At 45.0% G+C, this 22133-nt stretch overlaps 2 protein-coding genes across 5 annotated transcripts in view; both read right to left on the bottom strand.

The window, feature by feature from the left end:
* Nucleotides 1–11927, bottom strand: part of ANKFY1 (ankyrin repeat and FYVE domain containing 1) — a 102098-nt gene extending 90171 nt beyond the window's left edge. For all 3 annotated transcript variants that reach the window (XM_050765241.1, XM_050765242.1, XM_050765243.1), the window contains exon 1: nucleotides 11858–11927. In XM_050765241.1, coding sequence (XP_050621198.1) covers nucleotides 11858–11867 — 10 coding nt within the window. In that variant the 5' untranslated portion in view covers nucleotides 11868–11927. The remainder of the gene's footprint in view (nucleotides 1–11857) is intronic.
* A 5617-nt stretch (nucleotides 11928–17544) lies between these two features.
* Nucleotides 17545–22133, bottom strand: part of UBE2G1 (ubiquitin conjugating enzyme E2 G1) — a 103281-nt gene continuing 98692 nt past the window's right edge. For both annotated transcript variants that reach the window (XM_050765494.1, XM_050765492.1), the window contains exon 6: nucleotides 17545–20822. The gene's annotated coding sequence lies outside the window, so the exon portion shown is untranslated. The remainder of the gene's footprint in view (nucleotides 20823–22133) is intronic.

Genomic DNA, 22133 nt, shown 5'->3' with positions numbered 1-22133 from the left:
GTTGTAAAACAAAAGTACAAATGAATGAGTGTGGCTGTTTCCCTAAAAATACTTTATTTATGAACACCAAAAATGGAATTTCATGTAATTTTCACATCATGATACATTGTTTTGATTTTTCTTCAATCAGTTTAAAATATTTAAAATATAGTTAATATGTATAAGCTATTTTTATATGTTACATCTATAACATATAAACAAATTCTTAGCTTAAGGACTGCACAAAAACAAGTCAACAGGTTTCAGGTCAGATTTGGCTGAGAGGCCATACAAGCCCTGCTCCCCTGCTGGTGATTTTCAAGAATTAGGATAATGACACCCAGAGCCAAATGAAAGGGAAGAAAGCAGTTTATCTATCTGGAACGCCTAGAATTCTGTAACCTCTCACTTCTTACCACACCCTAAGCCACAACAGCAGCCACTGCATCTTTAAGATATGCCTCTCTCCGAGCTTACCTCCTCACCCTCAGAAACAGGCTCACAGTAACGCCTCCTACCCCTAGACAAATACCTCTTCCACACGGTTATGCTCTTGACTGCCCAGTCTATCACACTGTTTGCCTTCTCCACCAATTTCTGAAGAGTCCTCTTTAGTCACTACTTCCTCTCTCGCCTCCCGAACCTTCTGAAACTTGGCTCCTACTCACATCCCTCTGCTAAAGTCACAATGATCAAATCACCCACTTCGATGACCTTTTCCTTATTCTTCAAGCTCCTCAACCTCTCTGTAGCCTGTCAATCACCCCATTCTTGAAACTCTTGTTTTGGCTTCCTAACTCTGTACTCTAGCTTTCTTCCTAACCTTGTTACAGACCCTTCATCTATTCTGACTATCCACTTTCTAAAAAGGCACAGTGCTGCAAGGTTCAGACCTACAACGGAACTTTTCCTAAAGCTTCTTCTTTGAATGTGGTCTCATGCACTCCCATAACTTTACTGTCACTGCTATAAAAATGGACCCAAATCTCTCTTTCCTTCAACAGCTCCTGCTGAAAGAATGATTGACTGGTACTATAAACTCAACAAGTTCAAAATCAAATTTCGTATCTTCCTTAAATCAAAGTCTTCTTCCTACTTCATTTCATGTTATCAAAGCCCTAAGTTATCAACGTACAGGCTATGGTAATGCGTTTATATAGCACACCAAACATACGAACTATTTAGAGATAAATTTAACACAATGTGCAATGCATGCACACTGAAAACTATAAAACACTGCTGACAGAAATGAAAGGCAACCTAAATAAACAGAGTGATATACTACGCTCATGGACTGGAAGGCTCAATAGCTCAGTACTGTTAAGATGTCAGGTCTCTCCAAATTGGTCTATAGATTCAATAACTTCCCAATAAAAATCCCAGCGAACTATTTTCGTAGAATTTGAAAGAATGATTCTACATTTTTTTTTCTTAGAAACAGGGTCTCCCTCTGTCACCCAGGCTGGGGTGCAGTGGCCTGATCACAACTCACTGCAGCCTCAAACTCCTGGGCTCAAGTGATTCTCCTGCCTCAGCCTTCCAAACAGCGAGAACTACGGGTAAGCACCACCACACGTGGCCAATTGTTTTGTAGAGACAGGGTCTCAGGATGGCGCCCAAGCTGGCCTCGAACGCCTGGCCTCAAGGGATCCTCCCACTTCAGTCTTTTAAACTGCTGGGATTACAGGCATGCACAAGCACAGGCAGCTGATTCTAAAATTTGGGTGGAAATGCGAAGTTCCTAGAATAGCCAAAAAAATTCTGCGTGGGGGGAAAGAAAAAGGTTTAGCATTTACCTGACTCAAGGCTGCGTATAAAGCTACAGTAAATAGGACGGCATCATACTGGCATCAAGACAGATATCCAGAGCAATGCAGTAGGACGGAATCCAGGAACAGACTCTGACATATACAAATGCTCTGACAGTGGTGTCAAGGCATTTCAATGAGGAAAGAGCAATGGGACCAGAACAATTGGAGATCTATATGGAAAACGCAAAGCCCTATTCCTAGATACCGCTACATATAAAAACTAACTCAAAATCACACATATCTAAATGGAAGGGTTAAAACTGTAGCCCTTCTAGGCCGGGCATGGTGGCTCACACCTGTAATCCCAGCACTTTGGGAGGCCGAGGCAGACGGATCACGAGATCAGAAGATCAAGACCATCCTGGCTAACATAGCGAAACCCCATCTATGCTAAAAATACAAAAATTAGCCAGGTGTGGTGGTGGGCGCCTGTAGTCCCAGCTACTCGGGAGGCTGAGGCAGAATCACTTGAACCCGGGAGGCGGAGGTTGCAATGAGCCGAGATCATGCCACTGCACTCCAGCCTGGACCACAGAGTGAGACTCCATGGAAAAAAAAAAAAAGCAGAGGGAGATTTGACCCACTCAGAGTAGAAGGTCACGTGAACACAGAACAGAGAGAAACTTGAAGATGCTGCCCTTGAAGACTGGAACGACGCAGCCAATAGCCAAGGAACATCAGCAGCCTCTTGCAGGTGGAAGAATCAGGAAAAAGAATTTCTCCTAGAGCCTCCAGAGGGAATGGGGCCCTACTGAGACCTTGATTTGAGACCAGTGATGCTGATTTCAATCAGACTTCAGTCCTCCAGAATCATAAGAACACATTTCTGTTGTTTTAAGCCATCTAGCTTGTGGAAATCTGTTACAGCAGCCACAGGAAACTAAAATAGCTATACTTACAAACAAAAAATTCTGTATAGTGGAAGATTTTAATGCCCTGGTAACTTTTTGCTAGATTAGTGTCAACATCATTTGATGGGGTAAAAGGAAATGGACGCTTTCCTGTAATATTTTGCAATAAAGAGAAAGAGGGAATTAGTACTTTTTGTCTCCTATGGCAGTTAAGTTCTTCACATTCATCATCTCAGATTCTAACTATATTGAAAAAGTAATATACTAACAGTGAAATTCACTTGGGTTAAGTGGGTTGCCTAAAATCACACAATTAGCAGAAGACAGACTCGAGATTCGGGATCTCAGGCCAGAGCCCATCCCATTAATACCATGATGCCAGATTTCAGCTCCAATATCAGAACATCAAGATCAGTCATTAATTAATGCAGGAATTAAATGAGCTCCTTCCATTTCCTACCGTAAATGCACTCTACTGCCCTCTGGCCGCTCCAGTTCTAACCCACACTGTATTCGGTGTTTTTCGATTACCACCACCCTGGCATTTCCTTTCTCTACATTCCTATAGTTCTTCTATTCTAGCCGAAACTTTAGCAGTGAATTAGTGTTCTTCATGTAATTTTTTTTTTTTTTTTTTTTTGAGACAGAGTTTCGCTTGTCGCCCAGACTGGAGTGCAACGGTGCGGTGTGATCTTGGCTCACTGCAACCTCTGCCTCCCGGATTCAAGCGATCCTCCTGTCTCAGCCTTCTGAAGTAGCTGGGATTACAGGCGCCTGCTCCCATGCCCAGCTAATTTTTTTGTACTTTTAGTAGAGACAGGGTTTCATCATGTTGGCCAGGCTGGTCCTGAACTCCTGACCTCAGGTGATACCCTGGCCTCGATCTCCCAAAATGCTGGGATTATAGGCATAAGCCACCATGCCCGGCCTCTTCATGTAATTCTTTAATGACTAAATGACTTTATTCCTATTCTGCTTTAACTATGTCCATCAGATAAAAGAGAAATGATTGTAAAGGCTGTGATAACATTCTATTTGGAGAACTACAAGAATAATTTTTTGTTTCAGGCTTATATTAGGATCTTCCACATAAAATATTTCATTAAAGTGTCAGCTTCCCAGAAAATACTATCTTCCTTGTTGGCATCAGATTAGAAAAGCTCTTCACTGGTGATGAATTATCACCACTTTTCTTTTTTTTTTTTCTTTTGAGACGGAGTCTCACTCTTGTTGCCCACGCTGGACTGCAGTGGCATGATCTCAGTTCGCTGCAACCTCCGCCTCCCGGGTTCAAGCAATTCTCCTGCCTCAGCCTCCTGAGTAGCTGGGATTACAGGCGTGTACCACCAAGCCTGGCTAATTTTTGTACTTTTAGTAGAGACGGGGTTTCACCATGTTGCTCAGGCTGGTCTCAAACTCCTGACCTTGAGACCTGCCCGCCTCGGCCTCCCAAAGAGCTGGGATTACAGGCGTGAACTTCCACCATGCCCGGCCCACAAATCTGGATGTTTAAAAGGTCCCAGGTGACTGTACCGTGCAGGGTTCTCCAGGTTGAGAACTATGTACTAATGGAATGAAGGAGAGAGGAAAGCACAGATGTGAGAGGTGTACAGCATCCAGGGGATTTGGGGACTGATGCAGACTTAGCGGGGGAGTCGGGGATAACTTTCTGGTTAGTGACTTGAGAGTCTGGCTGAACAGTAGTGCCATTAATCATGAATGTAGAAGAGAAAACCCAGTATAACTAGAAAACAAAACATGCACTACTTTGAAATACTTGGCCTTCCCCTCTCTGTTCTGCAAGTTCCATTAAGGTTAAGTTGTGTCTTGCTCATTTTGTCATCTCTGGCATAGTAGCTTGCACCTACCGTAAAATACGTTTTTCCTGAATGCAATTGAGCTCTGTGAGGTTCATCTGCCTCATGTTACAATCAGTGGCATGACTTACACATCTTTCAAAAGCTCACCTTGTACAGCAGTGACGACTGGGCTGATTTCATAAGAGATGCACAACAAATATTAGGTAACTAGCTATTTCCACCTCAAACTCCTGACTGGAAACACTTCCAACTTAGACACCACCACATAGAAGTATACTGGGCAAAGCAAATATGTCCAAAAGTGAGGTCAAAATATTTGTTCTCAAATCTATTCCTTCTCTACCTCTTAGCAGCTCAGCCATTTGTCTGAGTCATCCAGACCTAGAACTCTTGAGTCATCTTTGATTCTCTCTCAACATTCAACCAGATTTCAAAAGTCCTGTCTTTCATATGTTCTGCGGTCTTTTTCCCATCAGTCCTCTCCAGCCCCACGGCCCCTACCAAATGGCTCACTGCTACAGCTTGCTCTCTGACTTCCTTTCTTCTCAATCCATTCTCTACACTGCAGTCATTGTGTCATGTCCCAGACAATTCCAGTTATGTCGCTACCGTGGCTGATTCCTTTCAGTAGTATTGCTCCATGACTCTCAGAATAAAATCCAAATGCTGAACAAATGCCCTTAATAACCTGGCCCTTAACATACTCTTCCAACCTCACATCCCACTAATCCTTCCATCTAGAACACTGACCTCTCCTCAATCTCATGTCCCCATGTCCAAAGGAGGGCCATTTTTCAAAGCTCAGCTCAAGTAATGTCTTCTGCAACAAGACTTTCCCTGAACATCCAAAATACATTCCCCATTACTTCCTTAAAAAATCTCTCCCTGGCCAGGCGCGGTGGCTCAAGCCTGTAATCCCAGCACTTTGGGAGGCCGAGACGGGCGGATCATGAGGTCAGGAGATCGAGACCATCCTGGCTAATACGGTGAAACCCCGTCTCTACTAAAAAATACAAAAAACTAGCCGGGCGAAGTGGCGGGTGCCTGTAGTCCCAGCTACTCGGGAGGCTGAGGCAGGAGAATGGCGTGAACCCGGGAGGAGGAGCTTGCAGTGAGCTGAGATCCGGCCACTGCACTCCAGCCTGGGTGACAGAGCAAGACTCCGTCTCAAAAAAAAAAAAAAAAAAAAAAAAAAAAAAAATCTCTCCCTATTCTGAGTTTTCAAAGTAACTCCTAAGCATGTTTTACCTTTCACCTTACAATATAGTTTTTCATACACAATTTCTTTTATCATCCCTCCTAGACTTCAGAACTCCCTGTGAATAAGCTTTAGTTCTGGCTATTCTTGTTTAACTACCAATTACTTCTCCCTCTATACCCATTCCATGGTTATCTCCTCTTCCTCCTGACAATACCTTACCAAATGCAGTTCAATAAATACCACAGGTTCAACAGGAGATTCTGGGGACACAGCAATTTCTCATTTTGTTCAGCAAGGCTGTAAATCATGATAATATCTCAAATTGCCCACAGCAAATCACCCTGCCAGTGACAGAATCCTGTGTATCTCAGCACAAGTCAGTAGCTTTACTCTGAAATGTCCACTAATGGATAAATTTTATTTCTCAGTAAAAATAATCCACAAGGAGAAAGCTAACAGCTACAGCTGGTGACAGCAGTGAAAGTAAGGAAAGGGAGAGAAAAGAAAACAATGGTATAAAAGGAACAGTCCGCGAGAGGTCTCTAGACTACACATAATTTTCAATGACCTGGGACATTTGTTCAATAAGTAAAACAATAAACAGATAAATTTCAAAAGTAGAAACAGCAAAGTTCCTTCTTTCCTTATTTCTACCAACCTACACTAACGAGGCATTTTCTGGAACGGTACTACCCAAAGCACTTCTGGCAATGCCAGTGTTCTGTTAATCTGTGTTGTTCATTGGGGGAGCTACTAGCCACATGGCAACTGAGTACTTGGAATAGGACTAGCACAACTGAAAAGTTAATTTTAAATTTTATTTAAATTTAATCAAATTTAAGTAGCCACATGTGGCTAGTGACTAATGTGTTGGTCCATGAATACCCAGGACATGGAATGTTTTCCCCATGTTACTTGGGTTGTTGTCAAAAGTATTTTTCTGATCAAATTCCATCAAGTTAATAAAAGTTTATGATAAATTTTCTGTTCAATATACTATTTACAAAAAAAAAAACCTTACTTTTTTTTTCAATTTTTACTTTTACTGAGGAAAAGAAGTGGAGAGTGATTTTAGAGGAGACTCGAGAGAAGGACTGCACGCCAGGGTGAAAGCATCAGGCGCTGTGGGAAAAGCATCAGGCGCTGTGGAAAAAGGCTCTTCCTGTGCCTGAGAAATATCCTAGGATCCCGACAGCTACTTGTGAGCTACAGATGATCCCCCTTTTAAAGCTGAGGACACTGAGACTGAGAGCAATTAATTGACTTGCTTATGATCATAGCTTAAACTAGGATTTAAATCCATGTCCAGCTGCAGAGTCAGAGCTCTTACACACTACAATTTATTTTTTTTTTATTTTTTTATTTTTGAGACGGAGTCTCGCTCTGTCGCCCAGGCTGGAGTGCAGTGGCCGGATCTCAGCTCACTGCAAACTCCGCCTCCCGGGTTCCCGCCATTCTCCTGCCTCAGCCTCCCGAGTAGCTGGGACTACAGGCGCCCGCCACCTTGCCCGGCTAGTTTTTTGTACTTTTTAGTAGAGACGGGGTTTCACCGTGTTAGCCAGGATGGTCTCAATCTCCTGACCTCGTGATCCGCCCATCTCGGCCTCCCAAAGTGCTGGGATTACAGGCTTGAGCCACCGCGCCCGGCCCATTTTATTTTATTATTATTATTTTTTGAGACAGTCTCTGTTGCTCAGGCTGGAGTGCAGTGGCACAATCTTGGCTCACTGCAACCTCCACCTCCCAGGTTCAAGTGACTCTCCTGACTCAGCCTCCTGAGCAGCTGGGATTACAGGCCTGCACCACCACACCTGGCTAAGTTTTGTATGTTTAGTAGAGATGGGGTTTCACCATGTTGGTCAGGCTGGTCTGGAACTCCTGATCTCAAGTGATCCGCCCACCTCGGCCTCCCAAAGTGCTGAGATTACAGATGTGAGCCACCGTGACCGGCCTTAAACATTATATTTTAGTTGCTAAAACAAAAATGGGCAGGATGAAAAGTAGGTTAGGTAGCTCTTAGCAGACTTGTTATCCAGAGCATAATAAAAGCTGGACCAGCCAGTTTGCTTGGCAAGAAGCTAAGGATGTATCCAGGTAACTTTTCTTGATAGCTAGCAGGTGATGCTCGAGAAATTCATACCTTCCTTCAACCACAGCCATGATTCTAAGCTGGGAGACACAGGAGTGAGCAAAACAGAACAAGTTCCTGCCCTCATGGGGTTTTTATTCCAGTGAGGGACGCCCTCTAATGAGATGACAACTGAACAGGCACCGAGTAAATAAAGTGGGTCAGCTCTGTGGAGAAGCAGTGGAGGACTGTTCCAGGCCAAGGGAACTGCAAGGACAAAGACGCAGAGGTAGCAGCATGTTGGGCACGCACAAAGAACAGCAACAAAGTCAGTGTGGTGGGGCACAGTGAATGAAAGCAGGAAACAAGCTCGAAGTGTTAGGTGGGGCCCACACCCTGTTAGTACTTAAAGGTCATTGGGAGAATTGGAATATATTTTAAGATTACGGAGAACTGTGAGAGCTGGGCAATGAGGGGCAGCAGTATTAAGAAGAGTGGGGGAGACATGATCTGATTGATGTCTTAAATGAAACACTAGAAACTGTATGAAATTAGAGTGTGAGAAAGCAAAATCGAGGCAGAAAAGTTAAAAGCAACCTTTTAATTGGAACCTTTTGAAGTAGTTCACTTGGGTTACAAAGGAAGCTTAGGGCTGGGAGTGGTGGCTCACACCTGTAATCCCAGCACTTCGGGAGGCCCAAGCAGGTGAATGGCTTGAGCCCAGGAGTTCAAGACTAGCCCGGACAACATCGCGAAACCCCAACTCTACAAGAAATACAAAAATTAGCCGGATGTGGTGGCACGCACATCTGCACTCCCAGCTACTTGGGAGGCTGAGGTGAGAGAATCACTTGAGTCTGGGAGGTGGAGGTTGTAGTGAGCTGTGATCACGCCACTGTACTCCAGCCTGGGTGACGGAATGAGATCCTGTTTCGGGGAAAAAAAAAAAAAGTACCACAAACGAAGCTTAGATTAGCAGGACAGCTACAGAGATGTAGAGATGGGGAATAAAAACTAATTTTACGACAGACTTTAGCTAAATATATATGGTCAAATCCATAGTCATGGATAGATGGAAGGAAAGAAGGTTGTCCTCTAAACAAGTCACAGAAGAAGCTGTACACTCAGTCTCTCAGGAATTCTGTTTACTATTCCTAGCACTATCTCCCACATTCTCACACAGCCAACCAACCATTATCAGGGAAGTTCCCATAGTGTGTTTACAGATCATTCAAGTTATATGACACAGATATCTGCTATTTATTTATATTTAAATACGTCTCTCCAAACAAGCATAGCAGGCTGTGAGAATCCAATTAAAGCACAAGCAGGATTAATATCCCACAAACATTTTCTACCTAATCTTGTCTTCCTTTGCATAGCTTCAGGTTAATGAGCTAAATGGCCCAGAATGCCTCCTAGTTGAAGTTTGCAACATTGTTTCTAAAAAGCTTAAATCCCAACAAAAAGTTGGGACACAAAAAAGGTAAAAGAAAAACTGGCTTACATCTGCAATCCCAGCACTCTGAGAGGCCGAGGAGGGCAGATCAGCTGAGGTAGGGAGTTCAAGACCAGGCTGGCCAAGATAGTGAAACCCCATCTCTACAAAAATTAGCCAGGCATGATGGTGGGTGCCCGTAATCCCAGGTACTTGGAAGGCTGAGGCGGGAGAATCACTTGAACCCGGGAGGTGGAGGCTGCGGTGGCCAAGATCGCGCTATTGCACTCCAGCCTGGGCAACAGAGTGAGAGGGAGGGAGGGAGGAAGGAAGGAAGAAAAACTGCAAAGTCAGAACTTCATGACTGCTTACCTAGCTATCCCCCTGCTAATTTAACGCTGAAAGGATGTCCTCTTCGTGTGTTTAAGGAGAGATACCCCACTGACGGGATGTCTCTCAAGGCACTTGCCAGATGATGAGTATGGATGATGAGCATGCTGACTCAACCTGCATGAGCTCCTCAGGGGTTGGAACCCGACTGCAAAGCACAGCAGGGGCTCAGTAAAGCTCCTGAATGAAAAACCAGCCGCCCTCCACAATCTCAACCTTGCTACTGTATTCCCCAAACACTGAACTTACCTTCCTAGTGTAAAAGCGCCAGACTACCCATTACCTCACAGAAGACCTTCCTGAACCTTTCTACCCACCTCAGTCCTGTGAGGAACAGCTATTTGCTGTGTACAACAACATTCTGTGATTGACCCAAAAAGTAACGTCAGAGAATGTCTTGGGTTTTCGCTCCTTTTCTTACTCCCCTGCTTTCACCTCAAGTTTCCCCTCCAGGAATATGGCAGAAAAAGCAAAGACAAAAACTGGCTGCCTGCTAAGCGCAATGGCTCATGCCTGTAACCGCAGCACTTAGAGAGGCCAAAGCGGATGGACTGCTTGAGCCCAAGAGCTGGAGACCAGTCTGGGCGACATAGTGAGACAGGATCTTGCTCTGTCGCCCAGGCTGGTGGAGTTCACTGCAACCTCTGCCTCCCGGATTCAAATGATCCTCCCACCTCCCTAGTATTACTGCTGGGACCACAGGCACCCGCCACCATTCCATTCACTCCAGGCTGGAGTGCAGTGGCACGATCTCAGCTCACTGCAACCTCCGTTTTCCGGGTTCAAGCGACTCTCGTGCCTCATCCTCCCGAGTACCTGGAATTACAGATACGTGCCAACACACCTGGCTAACTTTTGTATTTTTTGTAGATACGGGGTTTCGCCATGTTGCCCAGGCTGCTCTTGAACTCCTGGCCTCAAGCGATCCTCCCACCTCGGCCTCCCAAAGTGCTGAAATTACTGGTGTGCGCCACCACACCGGGCCAAGCCCTTGTCTACACACACACAGACACAACTTTTTAATGAGCCGGGTGTGGTGGCGAGCGCCCGTGGTCTCAGAAAGCTGAGGTAAGAGGATCGCTTGAGCCCAGGAAGCTGAAGCTGCAGTGAGCCGTGACCAGGCCACTGTACTCCAGCCTGTGGGACAGAGCGAGACCCTGTCTCAAAACACACACCCCGCCCCCCAAAACCAACTGGGTGCCAGTGCCAGCTATCTCTGTAACTTTGCCTAAATTCCTTTATCAATAACGGGCAAATATACACGCCAGGCCTCCTTCACGAGGTTATCTAAAGTCTAATGCAAATGAAAAAAGCCGACCAACTGTCACGTGCTGCCCAAATCTAAGATCCATCAAGAGACAGGTTCATTCAAAGCTCAAAACCAACAGGACAACTCGTGACCAAGCACAATGCAGTCACTCAATAAACAAAGGTCAAATAAGGAATATTCTTCTCCAATAACGGTGTAAAGAGGAGAACCACGCTGCCCAGATACAACAACGTCGCTGCACGATTCCTGACAGGTAACTCCCCATCTCTGAGCCTTCTTTCCCCCTACGTGTACAATAAGGCTTTGACAATGAAGGCTTCTAATTACTGCTACATTAAGAGAGGCAGACTCTGAGAGACCAGAGTGCCTTAACCTGCAATGTCATGAGAAGTGCACCAGATCAGAGGGTAGGCACTGGACTGGGAGGCAAAGGCACAGAGGTCTGGTTTGAGCAGCCCTCTTGTGAGCAGTGTGACCTTGGCCAACTCCCTTCCCGCAAACCCCTTCCTCCCGTCTTCATCTGTACGCCTGGCCTGAAGGCAGGGGCTGCTGCGGAGCCGGAGCCGCCAGTGCGCCCGCCTGCTTGACCCCAGCCCGAGGAGTCCCACGCTCTTCCGCAAGCAAGGGATGGACCCCTTCCGGATGCACGACGTGCCAGGACAGCAGTTTCGATTTCCTAAGGAGAAGACTTACTTCCCCCGGCGTCCCGGCACCGCCGGCAATCAAGAGCCTCCCCTGCTGCCCTCCGGGCCCCGCGGCTGCACGCTGCACCGGCACGAGACCTGCCAGCCCCGCTCCGCAGCCGGCCGCAGTCCCGCGGGGTCGGTATCGCGGGAGGGGCGTTGTCATAGGAACCGCGCTCCGGACCCCAGCCCGAGCAGCTCAGGACAGGCTGCACAGAAAGGCTCGCGAGACCCGCGGAGCCCCCATGCAACCACGCCCGGCCTTCCCCTCCCAGGGCAGCTTCTCCCGGCCAGCAGCGCCCCCACAGCTCCGCGTCTTCCCGCGCGGCTCCACAAAAAACCCTACCTTCCGCCATGTCTGGCCCGGCACTGCCTGCAGCCTCGCGAGAAGTGCGCGGCTCAGCCGGGGCGGTGCGGAACGGAATCACCAAGTCTCGCGAGAATCATGGGAGGCGCGGCAAAGGGCGGAGCCGAGGGTAGGAAAGGGGTGAATGAAAGTGGAGGGGGATGCTGGGCTCTGGGGGAAGCGGAGAGCCGGGTTTATTTTTACCGGGTGTTTTTGAGGCTCGAGATTTATTGAGCACTGACTGAGCCCTGTCATATTCCACATCCTTGGCAGGGCACCGAAAAGGATGACGCAACGAATGCAGACGACTCCTCGGAGAAGCTTGGCAGTGAGAGGGGTCAAGAGAGGGGGTTTGTTGGTCCTTAGCTTGTAAAGATAGGAGAGGCTGGGAGAAAGGAGCCAGTGGAGAGGTGCCTGGGGAGGTGGGATGCTCGGCAGGCGATGCAGAACTCAGGAAAACTGATTAAATTTGGCCTAGAGGCGGGTCACCTGTTATTCCACTAAAACGTTAGGAAACACGAACATGCGTGCAGATATATAGGGGAGAAGAAAATCAGGGAGATCGTTTGATGACATCGATTTTATGGGTGAAGTTATGAGACAAGGAAGGAGACCAAGAAGAGCGAAGAAACTTTGGAAGAGGACGCTGAAGTTGGAAGGCCTGGTTTCAAATGCCTCATGTATGTCTTGATGGATCACTTTTTTCTACAACTCAGCCACCAGGCTGCAGTAGCAGATACATTGAATTCTAGCGTTTGTCCAGGGCTTGGGATTGTATTGCCCAAAATAAATTGAGGGTGCTATGAGACGACAGCCCAGGCCATCAAACATGGGATGCAGACTGGCTAGGGACTGACGGAGGAGCCACGAAACTGCAGGTCTCTAATAATTGAAGGCCAGTGCAGTGCAGGCAATGTTGTGAGAGCTTGGTGGTTATAGTAGCAAACAGGTTCATAGTGAAGTAGCACTAGGAGATGATAAAAGTCCAGGACAGGCCGGGCCTGGTGGCTCATGCCTGTAATCCCAGCACTTTGAGAGGCTGAGGCGGGTAAATCACCTAAAGTCAGGAGTTCAAGACCAGCCTGGCCAACATAGTGAAACCCCATCTCTACTAAAAATACAAAATTAGCCGGGCATGGTGGTGCACGCTTGTGATCCCAGCTACTTGGGAAGCTGGGGCAGGAGAATCGCTTGAACCTGGGAGGCGGAGGTTGCAGTGAGCCGAGATTGTGCCACTGCACTCCACGCTGGGCAACAGAGTATGACTGTCTTTAAAAAAAAAAAAAAAAAAAGTCCAGAGCCACAGAGGACTGAAGTGGAAGTGAGAAGCCAGGAAAATTAGATGTTGGGATTTAGAGGTAGGAAAGGAAAAGAGCTTCAAGTGCTAAAATCTTTGGCGAATATGGGGAGGACTAACTATATGATTAGTTAGACAATTGCAGAATGGAGGACTAAACAGTAACATAGCTGAATAGAATGAGACTTTTCTTGCTTTTCTTTCTGTTTGTTTTTTTTTTTTTCCAGAGATGGAGTCTCTGTGTTGGCCAGATTGGTCTTAAACTCCTGGTCTCAAGCAATCCTCCCACCTCAACCTCCCAAAGTACTGAGACTACAGGCATGAACCACCATGCCCAGCCTGGCATGAGACCTTTTCAAAAAAGACTTTTACTCAAGGAAGAATCAAAAGAATGCATCGATAGTTCAGGATTGCCGGGAAAGTGGTGGCCTTGGAGGACAGCCAGGAGTAAGAGAGAAAAGGTTGGAAGGAAGGATCTGAATTAGCTATACTTGGTGGTGTAGGCTTTTAGTTGTTGCTACTTGGGAGGCTGAGGCTGGAGAATCGCTTGAGTCCAGAACTTTGGGATCGCAGTGAGCTGTATCCTGCCACTGCCACTGCAGCCTGGGTGACAGAGCAAGGCTCTGTCTCTAAAAATAAATAAGAAAAAGAAATTTTAAAAGAAGGATCTGAAAACGGAATAAGAGTGTCAGAAACAAAAGGGAGGAATTTTTTTTTTTTTTTTTTTTGAGACGGAGTCTCGCTCTGTCTCCCAGGCTGGAGTGCAATGGCGCGATCTCGGCTCACTGTAAGCTCCACCTCCCGGGTTTACGCCATTCTCCTGCCTCAGCCTCCAGAGTAGCTGGGACTACAGGCGCCCGCCACCATGCCCGGCTAATTTTTTGTATTTTTAGTAGAGACGGGGTTTCACCGTGTTAGCCAAGATGGTCTCGATCTCCTGACCTCATGATCCGCCCGCCTCAGCCTCCCAAAGTGCTGGGATTACAGGCGTGAGCCACCGAGCCGGGCCGAAAGGGAGGATTTAAAGTTGGAGAAGCTTTAGGTACTGTTAAGAATAAGCATTAGTGGGTAGTGAGGTGCAGTGGAGGAGGAATTTGGAGCTTAGATCATGGAAACATCGAGTCAAGCACTAAATTTTTGAGGAAGGATAGGAATTCTGGCTGACAGGTACCTGGGAGATGAGAGACGGTGTTGAAATGTGTAAGCCTTTTTGTTGTGGCAGGAGACGAAAGGCGTGAAGACGGTATGAGTCAGGGAGGTGCTTAGAGGAACTGCACTGAGCAAGCAACACTGAGACAAAAAGGGTGGGGGAGAACTTTCCAGGCTCCATGGAAGGGCCATCGCTCAAAGCGTCCCTCTCTGTTGAGAATGGTTTATAGGTGTGCCCCACGGTGAGTCTTTGGGGCCTTCAGAGTGGCCAGGCAGGCCAGGCTCCTCTGGATGCAAGCAGCCTCATCTTTTTGTTGTGGAGTACCCTGCAAATATTGCCTGGGCCATAACGTAAAAGCGACATGGAAGTTGTTGTATAGTACCGTCACTGCTGACTCCCGATTTTGCGTGATGACCATCATCACCTCAGCAGCACCAGCCTAGGGTCTGGAATAGAGCAGGCGCTCAACATGTTTGATGAGGTGTTTCCACTGCGTGCTATTCTGGGAGTTAAGAGACCTGAGTTCAAGTCTAGCTCCGCAGCTGACTTGCTGTGTTGATGATGGGCAAGTCCTTGCAAGCCTTATGCTGCCTCTCAGATTTTACCTGTTTCCTGAGGAAATGGGACTAGAATCCATGGTTCCTAAAGACCCTCTTTGAGAATTTGATGAAAACCAGAGACCCTCTCCCTTTGAGTAGCACACATGCAGGAATAAACAAACGTGTGCCCTTTCAGAGTGTGCTTGGACTAGATGTCCATGATCAAAGAAGTACTCGCCTGAAGGGACTGCTCACCTCAGGGGCTTGACTGCCTCTTCATCACAACCTCACGCTAAGGAGCCCTCTACCAGAGGTCAAAGTACCCATCTTAGAAATGGCTTAACGGTATCCCTGGGCCCTTGTCTGTTGTTTTTGTTCGTTTGTTTTGTTTTGTTTTTTTGAGATGGAGTCTCGCTCTGTTGCCCAGGCTGGAGTGCAGTGGCGCAATCTCAGCTCACTGCAACCTCCGCCTCCTTGATCCTCACTGCCTCAGCCTCCCGAGTAGCTGGGACTACAGGCACATGCCACCACGCCCAGCTAATTTTTTATTTATAGTAGGTACGGGGTTTCACCATATTGGTCAGGCTGGTCTCGAACTCCTGACCTTGTGATCCACCCACCTCGGCTTCCCAAAGTGCTGGGATTACAGGCGTGAGCCACCACGCCCAGCCAGCCCTTGTCTTTTGGGGGGACTCTTACTGGCCTGTAACCCCAGAGTTACAGAGAATGTAGTAAAGCCTGTGAAATAAAGCACTCGTAGTACTCAGTAAACTACAACACCCACCAGGTTTGGATGGAGCTATAACATTAGCTATAACCAGAAATACAGATGTCTTGAAAAAGCTGAGCACTGGAGCATGGTTCAGTTTAGACCCACTTCAGGTTTTGCAGTCAGATTCAGAGGAACTTAGTGTGGTGGTGTCTCAGGCAAGGTACATGAAGAACAGGAAGGGAATAAATGCCGTTTGCCTTAGCTTCAAGAGCACAGGGGAACAGACTCGGGAGGCAGTGCAGTATTATGGCAGGGCGAGAAGAGGAGGACACCTCCACTGGTACTCGGATGAACTGAGTCAAGTACCAGTGTCGACACATCCATGCTCTCTCTGACCCTAGAAAAGTCAGTGTTCCTGGGCTCTGGTTTCCTGACCTGTGAAGAAGGGCTAATAGCACCCAGTAGGTCAGGGAGGCGGTGGAACTGAATCCCAGCCATGCAACTTGTGTGCTCCACAGCGATGGCAAATTAACCTGAGCCTGTTTCCTCATGAGAAATTATTACTTTGGAAGCTTCTTCTAAGAATGTGACTAAAACCTTTAGGAAAAACACATAGCACAAGCTTGCCACAAAAGAGAGGCTCAACAAAAAGAAAAAACCTGATTTCCAGCGCTCTTGTTGGGAATAAATGGAAGTCACTGTGAACATTGGATACTGCTGAGAGGAGGAAAAAATCAAGTTTCTTGCCTAGGACTTTCTGTGCTGCTCCTATGACTTTGGATGTGTTTGGTTGCCTTTTGTGAAAGGCTTTTCCTTCAGTTTATTTACCTGTGTGAACAGAATTCAAAATTCTTTCATCATTTCACTAAAGCTCAGGGAGGAGTACCAACTCAACAAGCCAAAAAGCCTAATCCTGCCTTGGCAGCCAGATTACACACATCTGAAACTGACCAGAAATACCATGCCCAGCAAATAATGTGATCTGTGAACTGAATCCTGAGGGTTGTGGGCCTCCCCAAGGCAGAAAGGGTTGAATTTGATAAGGTTGTTATTAGCCCTATCCCATGAGAGGGAGAGGGAGATCCACATCTTTCCTGGAAGCCTAGTGCCTCACATACACCACTGAAAACCTGTTCATTTGCATTTGAAGCAGCATGCGAATAAAACGTTTTGGCTCTATACCTTGAGTAGCTGATTATGTCTAAAACTGATGTAAGTTTGGGGATATTGTCTAGACCCTTCCACAAGTTTATTCCAAATATATTTGTCGAGAATTTGCACTCTGGAAATAACCCCTAATCTTCCCAAAACTCCTCTCGGGGGATTTCCTTGTTTATAATTTAGCTGAATAAGAAGTCTGACTCCATGTTCATTTCTCCGAGTTTGTAAGGAAGAGGCCTTAATAGTCACTAGCGATTTATGTCAAGGACAAATAAGCTTTCAACACCTAACGCTAACTCCGTATGAACTATCTGTAAGGATTCAGGATGAAAAGCTGGATGTTGATATCTTGTGTATCTTGTAAAGAAGGTCCTCTACTCAGTCTTACCTCTTTCGTCAGGAACTTACTAAACGACCCCTGGGCAGATATTGGGGCATTTTCTCATCTGTTTAGAGGACAGAGGTGGTGACTGAGATGTGACAGTTCACATTTGAGTCTGGGTTCCTCACCTTCCAGCTTATCTTTATGGCAGAGCCAGTTGAGGCCAAAGGCAAAATCCCCAATAATGTTCTCATATGTGCTCACCTGAAGGTTCTAAATCACAGTGCACACAGACTCTGAGTTAAAATGGTGCGTGGCCACGTCCTGGAGATCTAAAGAGCATCATCATCAGCTTGGAAGGTAAGCTAACGTCTCCGGTTCCTTCTTTAAAGTCTGTGAAATACGATGTTTCCCTGTGGTCCCTTTGGCATCATGTGCTGTTTATACAGAAAGAGTCCCACAACTTGCTTTTGAGACCTGCATCCTAAAACCAAAACAGCTCATGATACAGCCTCTAAGTCGTCATTTATTGATTTATAGAGCACCCATCACATGAACGAGGTGCTTTACAATACAGTCAACATCACAACAGAACTCACATCGTTAAATACAATCAACAAATTACAGAACTAAAAAAACTGAAACGAAGCAACATTATGTCAAATTTAAAAGATGCTGAGAAGTGGCAGTACAAAAAAAGGTAATTCCACCAACTGGAGACCAGAGGGGCAAAGATACACAGGCACCACAGCCCAGAGCGGGCAAATTTGTAGAGGGTGAGCGAGCACATCAAATCAAATTTCCCAACCAAGAATGAAGGCCGTTAAAGATACTGACACCCACGTGATCACAGTACTAGTGGAATAACCTCACACACGTTACCTTAGAATAACAAGAAGTCAACCTCATATGGATTTTAAACTCAAGAGGCCAGAAAGCCACTGAGATCGTCTATCCCATACGAGCACAGACTGAAATCTACATGCCTCTACGAGAACTTGGAATAAATTTAGGAAACAGCCAACAGTTCTACAATCCATAAGATCTAAGGAGATGTTGTTGATGGTTGGCACAAGTTCAGGGGTAAAATATCGTTTTCCTAAAGCAGAGAAGAATCACCTCACATCGATGGTGAGGCACTGGTGGAACAAAAGCCACCTGGTTCAGTGTCACCTGAGTGTGGGTTTCATATCAAATGTAGAGGCATTTAAATTTACATTATCAGATGAACACTGAGAAAGGCACAGATGACATCTCTGACAGAGGAAGGGAAGTCGTAACATCTATGTAGGCCTGTTTCAGTGTGTAACAGAGTCAGGGCACTAGGTGGAAAAGCATGTGAAGAGAGACGCACTCATTCCTGGCTCTTACTTCCACTCCCATAGAGCTAGCCCTAACAACAACAAAAAAAAAACACATGGTTTTATCAAAGTAACTGCATTAAAGTGGCACTTAAAGTTCAAAAATAGTTGTCCCTGAGTTACTAGGTCATTTGCTGCTTGCTGAAGAGTCAGATCCCAAGTTTCACCTCAATAGATTGCTAGCAGAATTACAGCAATAGGAGAGCAAAATTCTAACTCCATTTTGCCACAAGCAACCACCATGTGAACAATTTCTGATTTAAGAGTAAAAAGGGAGGGATCCCATCTCTTAAAAAAAATTTTTTTTAATTAGCCAGGCATGGTGGCATACACCTACAGTCCTAGCTACTCAGGAGGCTGAGGCAGGAGGATCACTTGAGCCCAGGAGGTCAAAGCTGCAGTTAGCTATGATCGTTGCCACTGCACTCCAGCCTGGGTGACAGAGAGACCCAGTTTCTTAAAAAAAAAAAAAAAAAAGGGAAAAAGGATTGCATTCCAAGTCCCTTGAGGGTGTACAGTGCTGACATTTTGGGGCAACTATTTTTACAGAGTCTTTGGAAAAAAACCAACTCACAAAGTTCTTGAAGAACACTGGTTTCCAATGAATCAATTTCCAGTCACAACACATTTACGGGTTTTTATAAGGTTTGTGGGTTTGTATAATGTTTACGGGTTTTTATAATGCTTCAGAGTAGAGAACAGACAGGGGTTTAGAAAAAAATCACTCTCTACTGTGACGACATCCTCAACCATTTTATTTCTGCTTAAAAAAGGACATACAACGTTTGTAGAGGTCTGGGCTCTTGGCAGCAGTTCCTTCACTCTTCTGCCAAAGCATTTCTGCAAACCCCACAGAGCAGAGATGCACGAATTCTCACTGATTCTCACAATCAAACACCATGTCCCATCTGCTACTGTTTCAAGTTCTATCCCTTATAAGCCAAAGACTACTTCCCACACACAACCTCACAATCAACATAAAGGAGCCTAGGGCCTGCCTTTAACACTGCACATGTTCATTTTACCAATTGCTTAAGTTGTTTCAGAAAATGGTATGATATGAAATATATTTAAGCTCAAACATTAATCAAATCCAAGTGTACTATTGTTAGTGATGGGATACGTCAAATAGCAAAGTGTTTACCCCTGTAATGCTTTTAGATTCACATGAGAGTCTAGATAGAACCAAATACATATACTGCCATGGCCATGTGATTTTCAAGTATTAAAAGTTCATTTGCATAAGGAATCAACCTGAGATTTTCCTAAACCACTTCTCTGGCATTCAGTATTATAGCCTTCATTCAATACAATAAAAGCCAACAACTTGACAATTATTGAAAAAAAAATTATATTTTGGAAGAACTCACTACATAAGGTGACAGAATTCCAAAATCAAATTACATGAAAATATACATCGCAATTTCTTTGTACAATAGGTGAGAAAAATCTGCAGTATAGAAGAATAGAGGCAAAGAAATATGAAGGACTAAGGAGAAGGGTATGAGAGTAAATAGTATTTGTAATAGCAAACCCAGAAGTTAGGTAGAAAGCCTGTAGCTGTGCATGCTTCGTTTATCCAACCTTAATACCGGGCAACTGAAGGGGGAAAAGTCAGATTTGCTATTGTTTGGGGGAAATTTTCTGTAAGTTGAATTAAGAACCATCTATTTTTAGTTCTCGGGGGGTAATGACTGGGATCAAGAGCTCACAACAGCCAATAAATGTTATTGCTATATCCAATCCGAGAGGTGGGTGCAACTAGAATAGAAAAAGGACAAAGCACCTAGTGATGACTCCTTCGAAGTCATCATTAAAAATCAAGTAATTGCTTATTAAGTATTTCAGTATTGGAACTAAATCATTTGAGAACATTCTGGCAGATAAGAGATAAAAGCAAAGGGGAGTGTGTCAAAACAAAGAAGATACAAAAGTTTAGTAAGTGAAAAGAGTTTAATGAAGCCTCAATGGTTTAAGGGAAATTAAATGGAAACTTTTAATCCTAATTGCTTTTCATCTGACATGCTTAAAGGAATCCTTTTAAACTGATAAGAAACAATGAATAGGAAAGAAAACCTGCTAAAATCTTTTAGAATTTACACGATTCTTATTCTACTACAAGAAAGCATTATTTGGTACAAGGTGTATTTGTGGATGTACATGAACAGTATATATATTATCCGGATCATGTTGTGCTATGTACAGGTCTTTACAATTCTTCCTGAAGGTTAAAACAGTTCATTAGAATTCCAAATACGTAATCATCTGTAAGTTGGCACTTGTTAGGCTCTTGTCAGCATTGATAACTGGCATGTTTTATTGCAGCCCAGTTCCAGCCAGTGTTTGCCAACTTGTACAACAGAAGTCCAGCAATAGGTGGGTAGAGTGCAGGAAAAACAGTGCCATGTTTCTCAATTGGAGACCTACAACAACAAAAACAACATTATATAGTCAATTTATCAATTACAAAAGAATTAACTGTAAGTAGGTTTTCTCCGTATTAGATTTATTGGGCAACAAATCCTTCATTTCATTCTGAGCTCACTTTGTTTCTGTCTATTACAGTAGCTCACAGCCTCGTGGGTCTATTTAATTTTACATGTAAATTAATTGACATTAAGTACAATTTACAATGTAGTTCCTCAGTCATGTTAACCACATTTTACGTGCTCAACAGTCACATGTGGCTAGTGACTGGCAAGCTGAATGGCACAGCTATGTCTTTATCATCACAGAAAGTTCTAATGGACAGCGCTAATTTCGATTTTTCAATACTTCAAATGTCTTTCAACTTATATTAAATCTAGAATCCATAAGAGAAGATTTAAAAGTCAAGTGATTTAAACATTTGAGGATATTCAGAGAAACAGCTTAAGATTGCCACACTTCCCAACTTGCTAAATTCTATCCACCTCACTATAGCTCCCTTCAAACCCATTTTCTCCACAAAGCCTGCCACAAATGAACCTCCATCCCAATTACAGTTTCTGTTTTCAATCTGTTGGCCTCGTATCGTCAAATTAGACTGTAAGTCAAGAACACATATACGTAAAAAGCAGGACCATCTCATCAAGTCTTACATGCCCAGCAGCATGCTAAGTGCTTTACAAACTCATTTTCTGAATGCTCACATCACCATTATGAAGGAGTCTCCCCGTCTAAAGGTGAGGTAAGTTCACATAGCCAATAAATGGCTTTCCTGTTCAAAAAGTTAGAAAAACACTAGGTTGAAGTTTTTGTTTGTTATTTATTTGAGACAGAGTCCCACTCTGTCCCTCATGCTGGAGTGTAATGGCATGAACACGGCTCACCGCAGCCTCCGCGCTCAAGTGATCTTCACACCTCAGCCTCCCAAATAGCTGGGACCACAGGTGCACACCACCATGCCCAGCTGATTTTTAAATTTTTTTGTAGAAACAGGATCTCACCACGTCACCCAGGCTGGTCTTGAACCACAGGCTCAAGCAACGCTGCCACCTCGGCCTCCCAAAGCATTGGGATTACAGCCATGTGCTACTGAACCCAGTGGTTAAAGCTTTAAAAGTCTCACTTTTCAGAGTCTTTATTATATTAATATGTGCTTTGAAAGGGGGGTGGGTGGGGGCGCCAAGGACAGCAGAAAAGGAAACACCTATTAGGATTACATCTTTAAGTCAAGTGTTCCAAAGAACTCAGAAACTCTGAATCTATTGCCATGCACAATTTTGGCCAAAAGAATTCAAACAGAAGATGAC

This window comes from Macaca thibetana, chromosome 16, assembly GCF_024542745.1.
Source record: "Macaca thibetana thibetana isolate TM-01 chromosome 16, ASM2454274v1, whole genome shotgun sequence".
Taxonomy (NCBI): domain Eukaryota; kingdom Metazoa; phylum Chordata; class Mammalia; order Primates; family Cercopithecidae; genus Macaca; species Macaca thibetana.
Note: the sequence above shows the minus strand (reverse complement) of the source record. Positions and strands in the feature narration are given on the sequence as shown.